Raw genomic sequence first — 12848 nt, forward strand, 5'->3', positions numbered from 1 at the left:
GACTATCACACCCCCACCATGAACTTTGTATTTTAGTTTTTGTTTTTTTAAAAAGCATGAAATTTGGTTCTGTGCCCCCAACCCCCCCTCATGAGATTACATCTTGAAAACCAAAAAGCAAACAAACATGAACGGTTTCTTTTACTTTTTTTAAAATGGCAAGTCGGGGGGGGGGGCTGGGCTGGATGGGAAGTGTGTGTGGGGGGGTTGGCAGTAAGTCGGGGGGCTGGGCCCCAAGATGCCCCACTGTAGCTACAGGCCTGGGTTAAACCCTAACTTTACTAAGCAGGACCTTAGTGTTGCCCTGTGGCAGGTGGGACAACGGTGATTCTTCAAGAGCTGTGCCTTGTTGAATCACCATCTCCAAGGCAACCCAGTAAAACTTGAAAATTATTCTGTCCAAACAAGTTTGAAACCTTCCTCTGACAGAAGTCTCTCTTCATCTAGTGGAAGAGCCTCTTTCATTAGAGGAAGGTTTGCTGGGCTGGGCTGGGGCTCAGTGGTAGAGCCTCCGCTTGGCATGCATGAGGTCCTGGGTTCAATTATTGGCATCTGAGTAGACAATACTGAACCTGATGGACCAATAATCTGATTCAGTATAGGCAGATTCGTGTGTTCATGTGTTCAAACTTGACTTACTGGAGTAGTAGTGGAGAGGCATTAGACCCTGAACACCTTTATAATGGTGTTCAGGGTCCAATAAAGATGTATTGAGGCTTGCTTCCAGAACAAAATCTGTTCTCTGTTGCACAATGCTCTGCCCCCCCCATTTTGAAGGCAAATCCAGATCTGCCTGTAAGAATTGGGCATGGGCATGGTCCAGAAAAAAAACACCAGACTATGGAGGTTCAAGGTCTGTGGGGTTTACGGACCTCCAGACCACGAAACTCCATGTTTAACGGACTGGATCGTGGTCTGTTTGGTACGTGATGCTGCACGACTTAGAAAGCCATTTAAGGGAATGCATTCCCTTTAAATGGCTGCTGCAAGGCCGCACAGCGTATGAGTGAGGGCCATGTGGTGACTTCACCCACTTCTGGTTCCCTTCTGGCTGAAGCAGAAGTGGATGAAAGTGCCACTTGGCCTTCACTCGCGTGGCGTGTGGCTTTAAACGGCTTTTACAAGCCCCACCAAAATGGACCTTATGAACCTTCCGGGAGGGTCGTGGGAGGTCCGTGTCAGCGGCATGGCATATGGACCAGGCTCGCAGACCACAAACTAGGCCCCAGTCCATGGCCATCCCTAGTAAGAATCATGACTGTTAATGGACTTGCCCCTCAGCTGAGCTTAAACAAAACATGTAATCAAAAGAACTAGAGTGTTGTGAAACTAAAGCTAAATATACTTCAGTGAATCTGGGGGGGGGGGAATTGACACATAAAGGTTTTACTACTTCCTTAAAAGCAACAGAACGTAAGCAGGTTGCACCTAAACCTCTATATTCTGTTTTTCACAGCACATATGCACTCTGTAGCTTTTGTCTTTAAAAAACCCACTTTCAGATGGTGCTGAAAAATCTCAGTGGCTCAAAATGGTAAAATTACTACAAATAATGGTGCGCCAGTCTTCGTTAAACAGCTCCACTGTTACATCAAAGTCTCCCTGTAAGAAAATGACAGCAAAGTATTAGCTCAGCATAAATCTGCAACGACTGCGCCCTTCTTTCACAAAGTAAGGACTGTACTACAGTGTTATGCTTGGGATCTACTTCTGGATCACACGATATGTAACTGGAGGCCACGATGGCTCAGAAATTAAGACGCTGAGCTGCAGACTGGAAGGTCTGTAGTTTGGCAGTTCGAGACCCTAGTGCCGCGTGATGGAGTGAGCTCCCGTCTCTGGCCCCAGCTCCTGCCAACCTAGCAGTTCGAAAGCAAGAAATTGCAAGTAGATAAATAGGTACTGCTTTGGTGGGAAGGTAACAGTGTTCTGTACAAGTTTGCATTTAGTCATGCCAGCCACATGACCGTGGAGAAGTCTTCGGACAGCGCTGGGTCTTCAGCTTGGAAACAGAGATGAGCAGTGCCCCCTAGAGTCGGATTCAACTGGCTTTCGAGCAAGGGAAACCTTTACCTTATATGTAACTGAGCGGCAAAACAAGGATGCTGGGGAAGGACTGACTGAGGATGCGGAAGTAGGGGGGGGTAAAATCTCAAGCCATTTCCTCAACCGGCAGTGCCTCCCCAGGGCCTGCCTTAGTGCAGGTACTGTCTTTCTCTACTGAAGCTCAAAGCAGCCTGGGGAGCAGGTTTCCAGTCAGCAAAACTGAAGGTCTCATTACGTGACATGTAAATTGCAAGTTGGGTTAGGGACTTCCCAAGTTCTAAGGTTGCCAGGTCACCTCCGGCCACCAGTGGGGGATGAGGAGGTTAGGGTTGTCCTATCCAGGCTCGGAAACTCCTGGAGATTTGAAGATGGAGTTTGGGGGGGGGGACAGGGACCTCCGTGGGGCACAGTGCCATAGAGCCCACCCTCCAAAGCTGCCATTTTCTCCGTGGGAACTGATCTCTGTAGTCTGGGGATGAGCTGTAATTCCAGGGCAGGTCCCACCTCAAGGCTGGTGTCCTTGTCCCCAACTGACTCACATTTCACATCTGACCGGGAGTGGGCAAATTGGCTGCAGAGCACGGTGTGGTGGCAGGAGGGGCTTCAGCCTTCTCTCCGTTTCACCCCATGCAGCTTTCGACAGCACACCCCCCCCCAACCCACCATTTTGTTGTTGACGGAAGCAGCAGCGTGGGACGGAAGGCTGAAATCCCTCCTGCTGCCCCACAGTGTCCTGCGGCCAATTTGCTCCCCCAACTATTTTGAAGACAAGTCCCACCCCTAACCCGAACTCATCTTTCACCTCTTCTGTAATGAGACCGTGAGCTAAGGAAGTTCATCCTGGCAAAAAAAAGGGGGGGGGATGTCAGAGAGTCCGCATACCTGTTGGCATTTGGCTTGTGAGGCCAACAGCTGGTGGACACCTATTCTTCACACACAAGGTATGACACCCAGCTTAATCTGTTGTTGGGCGGTCAGTCTGACTCTACCCCAGATGACCTGGACTGGGCGCTTCAGGATGTGGCAGGCTGGCTTAGACTGAGCCGATTGAAATTGAATCCAACGAAGATGGAGGTCCTGTGCCTGAGTCGGAGCAGGTCGGGGGTAGGGATCCCACTACTGACCTTCGATAGGACACCACTGGTGCCAGCACTGAAGGTTTCGGAGTGCTCCTGGATGCTGCCTTAACCATGGAGGCCCAGGTAGCAGCCACTGCCAAGGCAGCCTTTTACCATCTACGGCTGATTAGGCACCTGGTTCCCTTCCTCGAACACAATGACCTGGTGACAATGATTCATGCTATGGTCACCTCAAGATTAGACTACTGCAACGCTCTCTACATGGGGCTGCCCTTGGCCCAAATCCGGAAGCTGCAGCTGGTGCAAAATGCGGCAGCCAGGCTGTTGATGGGCCTCTCTATACGAGACCATGCAGAGAGGCCGTTACATGCTTGCTTTCATTCAGAAGCATACTGCAGCCCCTGTAGGAAGACAGATGCCAGCCAAGCCCTCACAGAATTAGAACCTGTTGTTGTTTTGTCACACAGTGGAGTCTGACTCTTCGCGACCCCATGGACCACATCATACCAGGCCCTCCTGTCTTCCGCTGTCCTCTGGAGTTTGCTCAATTTCATGTTCGTTGCATCTCATCCTTCGCCGTCCCCGTCTTCTTTTACCTTCAATCTTTCTCAGCATCGGTGTCTTCTCCAGTAAGTGCTCCCTTCTCATTTGGTGGCCAAAGTATTTGAGCTTCAGTTTCAGTATCTGGCCTTCCAGGGAACAGTCAGGGTTGATTTCTTTTAGGATTGACTGATATGATGCTTATGCAATGTCCTCTGTCACCATATGTTCCCTAGAGGTCATGGACAGTCCTCTGTACCTGAGATATGGCACCAGTTGCTTTAAGGGGAAGTCAAATAGCATTATGCCTCACTTCCAGGATAACATGGTAGTGGTTCAGCCAGACAGTCTGTGTACCCTACCAGAGTACATAGATCTATAAGACTGCAACCTGCTTTCTCTGACATATAGTTTTCAGTAGGATCTCAAGATGATAGCTTTGAAGTAAATGGCTCGCAGATTGTATCCTTTGATTATTTAAATTACATGCACCAGCAATTACTTTTTCTGCTGCTACTGCTTAATTAGAATAAGAGAGGTGTTTCAGTGACGGATGTCTTATTCCTTTTCTCTATGATCTTATTTAAATGTTAGATGATTACACCTTTACACAAATCTTACAGAATCCAGTGCTAACGGAATGTAAAAAGAAAAACACCATGCTCTGCAGGCAGACAGTTGATCCAGAAATGTTTCCAAGAGTGGGATGTGTCTTTACATTTTCATAATTAATTTCAGTGGTGGAGCTAATCTTGTGTGTGCATGTATTTGGATATTTGTATCTTCACTGAAATTAAAGAGGGGTATCTTGTAATCGAATGAAAGCAGTAATTAATTGATGCAGTCATAGTTAACTTGCTGCTAGACACTTCAAATTTATTTGTTAAGATAATTCATAAAGGTTGTAGCTCCTCTTGGCCAGGTGGACTCTCTGTTGATATTCATCCTTCTTATGATACCTTCAAAGAAGATTGACTATTCCAAAGTTCCACAACACTCCGTCCTTATACCTCCCCTTGAGTCATTTTCTCCTCTTCCAGTAAAACAATCAGCCAATCATATTTGGAGCAAAGTTCCATCATCTTTTTAACCTTTTAATATGAAAATGCAATATTTCTTGAAGTAATGTCCCCTTTGTTAGCAAGACGCTTGTTTTTTAACAATTAGTTGGAGCCAGCTTGCTCTTCCAGACAGAATCACATTTCTTCAGGAAATTAGCTGTAATGTCACATCTCTGAGAAAAACACATTTCTTTCATGAGATGACTCCTCTTGCTTTGATATGGCCTGGTTTAAGCTCCTATGAGCTACCTGACAGTGGGGTAACACCGAACACTGATCTGGTATGCATCTCTGGATTGTCCTAAATATCAGCTATTATTTCCAATGGATCAGGTGCAAACTTGGATATCTAGTAAACTCCTTTCTTAGGTAGTTATTTTAAGGCTGTTTCACACATATGTGTTTGTCACTTGATGGCTTTCATTTACAAACGAGCCATGACTGATAATGGATTGAGAATGGTAGAATGGCCATGTCACCTCAAGCAGTTCACATCTTCAACCTGGGTCAAGTGGTGGATCAAACAGTTCGTACATTCAGCTTGGGTAGAGTTGTGGACTATTGGGTAGAGTTGTGTGCACTATTAATATAGTGCATCTACTAAATAAGGTTACAACAGGCATAGCCCTTGTTAATACATCTAGTTTTTGTGATACGTTAACATAATCACAGCACTGCTGCTGGTAGCTTTCCCACCTGGTTAGTATTTGTATTTCAGAGAGTAAACCAAGAACTTACTTGGGGAATGTCATGGATATCGAGTGAAACAGGCCCTTCATAGATGATATGCTCTGCAAAACAAATAGACCAGCGATGGTTTAAGAAGGTCAGGCATGGTAGAAACCATTAACATCTAAATAGTACACTGACTCTGCACACAATATCCATAGTGAAAACGAACAAATCATGCATATAGGATGGAACCCAGAGATCAATATTGCTTTTCTAAAAGCTGTAAGGTCGGTAGTTCAGCAGTTCGAGTCCTGAGTGTCGCATGACGGAGTGAGCTCCTGTCTCTAGTCCCAGCTCCTGCCAACCTAGCAGTTCGAAAGCAAGAAATTGCAAGTAGATAAATAGGTGCCAGTGCCACTTCGGTGGGAAGGTAACAGCGTTCCGTGTGCCTTGGCGTTTAGTCATGCTGGCCACATGACTATGGAAACATCTTCGGACAGTGCTGGCTCTTTGGCTTGGAAACGGAGATGAGCACCGCAACCCTTGAGTCGGATTCGACTGGCTTTCAAGCAAGGGAAACCTTTACCTTTACCTTTTACCATCCTAATTTCCAGGTGTTTGTTACTCCTGTAGCTCTTTCCAGCAGCTACTTCAATAAACCTCAGCAGCATCAATGTGGCTTCGGCTTCTATTGCATCTCTGTTTCCCTGAGGCCTGCCACTTTCAAAGACTGATGGTTTCCCAAGGTCTGTACCCCATCTTTGCTCGTTTGAAAAGCTCTGCCAGGTTTCAAAGAGAAAACAAGTGTTGTTAAAAATGGACATTAAGCTGGTTACCATTGCAAGGAATAATTTACAGGACCAAATATATCTATTACAGATGGCCAGTCTTGCACTTCAGCCTGGAAGTTCTGTTTTTTAAAAAACGTTGGCAGCTAGTTTGTTTGTTTTATGTGTTGCATTCCTACCCTGCCACACGGCCAGAAAATGGGTGGCTTGTAAAATTTGTGTTAAAATAAAGCCCAACAAAATTTCGAAGCAAATTTGCCCTGACCTGGATAGCTCAGGCAAGCCTGATCTTGTCAGACCCTGGAAGCTAAGCAGGGCCAGCTCTGGCAAGTAGGATGGGAGACAATCAAGCCACCCCTAAAGTAGGAGTCTTCAGAAGTCAACCATGAATTCCAGGCCAGCACAAAACACACACATACACTCAGATATCTATCTATCTATCTATCTATCTATCTATCTATCTATCTATCTATCTATTATCTATCTATCTATTCCAGTAAAACCAACTCTATAATAATTGAAAGGCATTAACAATAAAATGTTAATGACAAAAAAATTTGAAAGGCATCCTTTGTTTGTTTGAAGGCACACAGCAGCAGATAAAATGTGTGAGCTTGTGCAGAGCTTGAAATAAATTCTGCATAAGATTCTGATCTATTCAAGATCTTTTGGATACACAGCCAGCCAATGTGGCATAGCGGTTAAAGTCTTGGAGTATCAATCAATCAGTCAAATCAATCAATCAGTTTATTACAGTCAGAGACCCGTCAAATAGCAGCATATCATAACAAATTTGTGATACAACTAAATATAACCAAATGTAGCCAAATAACAAAATATACAGTTCAAAACAGACATGGCCTAAAACCTGGGTATATAAATTCCAATACCGATTCTAAAATTTTAGACTTAAAATTGGTAAAAGGTTAAATATTTTTGTTTAGCAACTTTTCCCGGTGTTTTATAGCTTGAATAGTAAATGTTGCCACTTTTAGAGAAATTTCCTGATCCTTATCAACTAAAAGCTTATCTAAGTAAAATCTGGTATCCATCCCTGGGAACTGGCTACAGATCGGAGATATATAAACTGTCCGAATATTCTGATAAAGTTTACACTCAAAAAGTACATGTCCCCTTGTCTCTATCTTACTCGCCCTGAAGATGCACCTTCTTTCATCGTATGGACGCTTTTTGTATCTGCCCTCTGTGACCACTGAGGGCAGCATATCCACTCGCATAGAGTAAATGCTCTTCTGTAGTTGGGTTTGTCGAGATTCTGTAGGTAGGATCTGAGAGTTCCAGGTTCACGTCCACTCTGTTATGATGCTCACCTTGGGCCAGATACTCCGTCTCAGCCTGAACAACCTCACAGAACCAGATCACGTAGGGGTGTTGAACTCATTTGTTACGAGGGCCAGATCTGACATAAATGAGACCTTGTTGGGCTGGGAAACGTGTGTCATAAAACATAATGCCGGGTAGTGGAGATAAAAACTTTATAAAGGACACAACAACAATTAAAGATTTTTTAAACTTTAAATAACACATTTCCAGTGAGTTTAACACCCCTGAATAAGGTGTCCTGAGCTCCTTGGAGCACAGATGGGATAAAAACATGATAGATTAATAAACCCTTTGAATGGTATCCCCAAGATTCAAGAACCAAGTGGGTGTCATGGTGCCCCCAGGCACTATGCTGGGTGTGATTTGGCCTTTAATGATTAACACCAGAGCTTTGTGTTGAGAGACTAATCGGGAGACAATGGGACTGTGTCAGCATAGATATGCTGTGCTGCTGCAGTTCTGTTCTGTAATTAAATGAATGGCCGTGATCTGAACAAACGAAACTTACCAGCCAACCTTGAAAGCCAGCCCTACAAAGCATGTGGTGCAGTAATTCAGCCTTGAGGTTTTAGAAATATATATCACAGTGGCCAAATCATTTGGACTGTGAGTTCTAACAACAAGGCAGAGGCAGTGTACCTCTGAATACCAGGTGTGGACATCCAATGTGTCTTCAAGCTGGGCTTGTGATCTGCTGACTATACGGAATGCTAGACTAAATGAATCCTTGGCCTGATCCGGAAGGGATCTTGTGTTATATTCTGCAATTTGTGGCAGATCATGGCCACAAACAGACTTGGGGCCTAACTACATGGTATACTCAGGGGTCATTTCGTAGAAAAAGAGCTAGGGGGACTCATTAGCATAACTCATTAGCATATGCCACACCCCCTGACATCACCGGAAGTGTGTCCTCCCCACAGCCGGCGGCGACCTCCAGCGGGCACCAGCAGGGAGCTCCAGGCCCCGCCCTCCCGCACCACACCCGGGGGGATGGCGTCCCCCCGCGCTCCCCCCCAAATGACCCCTGGGTATACTGTTTCTGGTCAGAAGATGTACACTGGGAGTTCCCTGTTGAAATTTTATTCCCAGATATATATGGGGGGATTCAGATCTAGACTGTGGTATGTGAGATGAGGGAGCTTACACGTTCTCAGCTGCACCGTTTCCCAATCTAAATTGCCCCAGATAGCAGCTGTTTGCCCCATTGGGGAAACATGTATACTGATGATCTACACATAAGTTTCTCCAGTGAGGCAAATACCATCTCCCTTTGGACCTTTTAGGTAAGGAAAGGATGCAGGTGGGAAGGCTTAAGCTTCCTTTCATGGCATGCCATAGTACCAGACCTAATCAGGCCCCCATATACCTGAAAACGAAGTTTCAACAGCAAACTCCCAGAACACATCTGCTGGACAAAATCTGGAGCGGACCTGAAAGAAGTGTAACGTGTAGTTGGGCCTTTACACTCCTATGCCAAGGGAAACCCTGTGATAAATAGAAAAAACTTTAAAATTTCCATAAAAATACACAATACAAATCTCTATGCACAGAATGATGTATAATGAAAAATGCTCTAAAAATGCAGATACTGTCCTTTCTCCTCATCTTGTTAAAGAGAAAGTGGCTGTTCAAAACAACCTGGTAAGACCTCATTGGCATATGGGAACAGTGTCTGTATTAAGATATATGGTATTATCTAATGCAATCAGCCATGGCTTTATATCATAATATACTTCAGTTAGAGAAAACAATTTTCGTGCCTTACTAAGATTAAGGACTTGCAAAGCCCCAGAAGAATTTGGCTTTGTGATTTAATATGTAAGCAGCAGTTTGTGTTGTGCCTGGCATGGACTCCAGTTCTATAATGTATTTTCTACAGGTTCTTATTAAGCACTTCATCAGAATAAGACAGCCTTCTGGTAGGATCTGTGGGTGCCTTTATTTTCTTTTCTTTAATTCAATATACAATTGAAAGTGTCTTGGAATTTAATTTTTGCATCAGTCTGGCTTCTATAATTTGCATGATTGGTTGCTCTGGCAGCTTTTGTCTATTATGCCGAGCAATATTTCTATTCCATGTAAAAATATGCTAGTAACACCCCAGAGTCCATCTTAGCAGATGAACTGTTGCACAGTCATGAAACTCACGGCAGTGTATGGCAAGTCAATTAGTTATTACACGTCCGATTGAGATCCAACTGTAGCAAAGAAAAAGCGAAGGGCCTTTGTGTGTTATTGACTCACTTGCTAGTGAGAGATGTTCAGTTTTCATTTGTTGCATTCTCTCTGCATGTCTTAACATGTGCAGGAAAAAAGAAAGTATGTGCTGATAGCAGCCTGCTTTATAGCACTTGGGCACATCCACCAAGTAGTAACATGTCCCTGATTTTACATTTTCTGTGCACTCTCTCTTTTTCTTCACTTTTGTCTTCTGTATCTCGACCCTGGAGAAAGACCATTAACTTTTGTATTCTCTAGAACACCTACCATGTTTGGTGCTAAACAAGGATAACAGCTAGTAACCAGCAGAAGTAATACTCGTCAATCATCATGGCTGTTAGGAAAGGATAAATGTGCTTTTAGAATAACACAGCTGGAATGGGACAATTAAACCCTACTGTTAAATTTCAGGAAAGGAGGAATAGCCCAGCAGGAACTAATTCGCATAAAAGGCCATACCCAACAGCAGGAACTAATTAGCATATTAGGCCACACCCCTGAGAGCACAGCTCATTCACATATTAGGCCACACCCCCGTGTTACCAGAAGTGTGGTCACCCAGCTACACCCACCTTTTGCTTCTTATTCTCTTTACTTTGTTTGTTGACAAAACCCAGGGCTTTGTTTTTGGAGCAGGAACTCCTTTGCATGTTAGGCCACACACCCCTAATTGTAGCCAATCCTAATGAGTTTCTGCTGTTGGGTGTGGCCTATTATGCTAATGAGTTCCTGCTGGGCGTGGCCAACTTGGGAGCCAGCCGGAACTCCGTTCCTGTGCGTTCCTGCCCAAAAATAGCCCTGTATTGATTGAGCTGGGAAACTGAATCCCAGGCTGTGATCAAACACAAAATAATTCACTTTCAATCCACTTTCCATGCACTGTCCAGCTGTATTTTGCCAGTTCACACAGGAAAATCCAGTTGGAAAGTGAGCTGAAAGTGAATTGAAAGTGGATTATTTTGTGTGCGTGATCGCAGCATAGATCTCAAGTCCACCATTTGGCTAAGCTGTCAAAGTGCCTTGAGGTTCCCACTTTGGCAGGCTAAACTCCTTTAGTCCTGATTTTTGCTGTGATTGGTCAAGAGTTAGTTTGGAGGGAAACTTTGCATCCTGATTTATGGTTGACTCAGGGAAAGAACTCCTACACCGCAGGGGAATCCATAAATATGTTAGCTTGGACAGCAGTTCTGTGTCAAGTCTCTGATACCAAGGACAGCCCTTGTCAGGCTGTGCCGTTGCCCTGTTTTGGATCCATTTCCAAGAGAGGACATGTAGAGGTTATAAAGAAACGTTAGCTAGCAATTAACCATTTGATTCTTTTCTAAGTGCTGTGCCTTATATCTATTGATCTATAGATTATTCCCAGATATCTGCTTTTTACTATATGTGCTTAAGTAACCTAAGAGGCGACTCTACACATGGACATCACCAGATGGGCAACACCGAAATCAGATTGATTACATCATTTGTAGTCAAAGATGGAGAAGCTCTATACAGTCAGTAAAAACAAGACCTGGAGCTGACTGTAGCCCAGATCATGAGCTACTCATTGCAAAATTCAGGCTTAAACTGAAGAAAGCTGGGGAAACTGCTAGGCCATTCAGGTTTGACCTAGATCACATCCCTTATGAATATACAGTGGAGGTGAAGAATAGGTTTAAGGGACTAGGGCTGCGGTCACACGGAACAGAAGCCACACAAGTGAGACGGAAAACAGGCGGAGTTTCCGGGCGCGATCTCACCAGCAAATCTGGGAAGCGTAGCACTCCCGTGGCACAACTGAGGCTTCCAGCCGAAACTGCGTGGCAAAAAACTAGTACCTCGCAGGTACTAGTTTCCGGAAACTGCGGGGCAAGGGCGGGCGTCTGATCGCGTTTCCGGTGGCATCCGGCGCCCGCCCATGTCCCCTTGCAAATAAGGTGGGTTTTTTTGTCCACGTCTCTGTGGATGCGCACACGCACCCAACGGAGCATGCGCATTCGTCGTGTACACACAAAAACAAAACAGTTTGCCGCGGCGCCTGCTTCTTCATTGCGTGCCGGCTTGTCCTGTGATCAGCACCTCTCCCTTGCCATGGAACCTCCACGGTACCTCCACAGGACCTCCACAGGAGGTCTGATCGCGTAACTGCGCAGTAGTTTGCCCCAGGGCAAACAGCCACACTTCTCCCCCGCAGTTTCCTGCCCGTGTGACCGGGGCCTAGATTTGATAGACAGAGTGCCTGAAGAACTATGGACGGAGATTCGTGACATTGTATAGGAGGCAGCAATCAGCACCATGCCAAAGGGAAAAAAAAATGCAAAAATGTGAAGTGGCTGTCTGACGAGGCTTTAGCTGAGGAAAGAAGGAATGCAAAAGGCAAAGGTGAAAAGGAAAGATGTACCCAACTGGATGCAGATTTCCAGATAACAGCGAGGAAAGATAAGGAGGCCTTTGTGAATGAACTATGCAAAGTAATAGAGGAAAACAATAGAATGGGAAGGACTAGAGATCTCTTAAAGAAAATTGGAGAAATCAAGGGAATATTTTGTGCAAAGCTGGCCATGATAAAGGACAAAAATTGTTGGGACCTAACAAAAGCAGAAGAGATTAGGAAGAGATGGCAAGAATACACAGAAGAACTATACAAGAAGGAACTCCATGTCCCTGTCAACCACAATGGTGTGATTGCTGACCTCGAGCCAGACATCTTGGAATGCGAAGTCAAATGGGCCTTAGAAAGCATTACTAACAACAAAGCTAGTGGAGACGATGGTATCCCAGCTGAACTATTCTAAGTCCTAAAAGATTATGCTGTTAAAGTGCAGAATATGCCAGCAGATTTGGGAAATGCAACAGTGACCACAGGATTGGAAAAGGTCAGTTTACATTCCAATCCAAAAGAACGGCAATGCCAAGGAATGTTCAAACTATCGCACAATTGCACTCATTTCACACGCTAGCAAGGTCATGCTCAAGATCCTACAAGCTAGGCTTCAGCAGTACGTGGACGGAGAACTGACAGAAGTACAAGCTGGGTTTTGAAGAGGGAGAGGAACTAGAGATCAAATTGCCAACATTCATTGGATTATAGAGAAAGCAAGGGATTACCAGAA

General features: G+C 44.8%; 1 protein-coding gene across 2 annotated transcripts in view; it reads right to left on the minus strand.

Moving 5' to 3' along the window:
* Window positions 1–576: 576 nt before the first annotated feature.
* LY86 (lymphocyte antigen 86) overlaps window positions 577–12848 on the minus strand; it is a 37497-nt gene continuing 25225 nt past the window's right edge. The window contains exons 4-5 of one of the 2 annotated variants that reach the window (XM_015407543.1): window positions 5465–5517; window positions 577–1602 (exon numbers count right to left, since the gene is read on the minus strand). In XM_015407543.1, coding sequence (XP_015263029.1) covers window positions 1519–1602; window positions 5465–5517 — 137 coding nt within the window. In that variant the 3' untranslated portion in view covers window positions 577–1518. Of the gene's footprint in view, window positions 1603–5464; window positions 5518–10020; window positions 10088–12848 lie in introns of those variants that run through there. The other variant, XM_015407544.1, reaches the window with a different exon arrangement.

The sequence above is a fragment of the Gekko japonicus genome, unplaced genomic scaffold (genome assembly GCF_001447785.1).
Source record: "Gekko japonicus isolate JY-2015 unplaced genomic scaffold, Gekko_japonicus_V1.1 scaffold1092, whole genome shotgun sequence".
NCBI classification, from domain to species: domain Eukaryota; kingdom Metazoa; phylum Chordata; class Lepidosauria; order Squamata; family Gekkonidae; genus Gekko; species Gekko japonicus.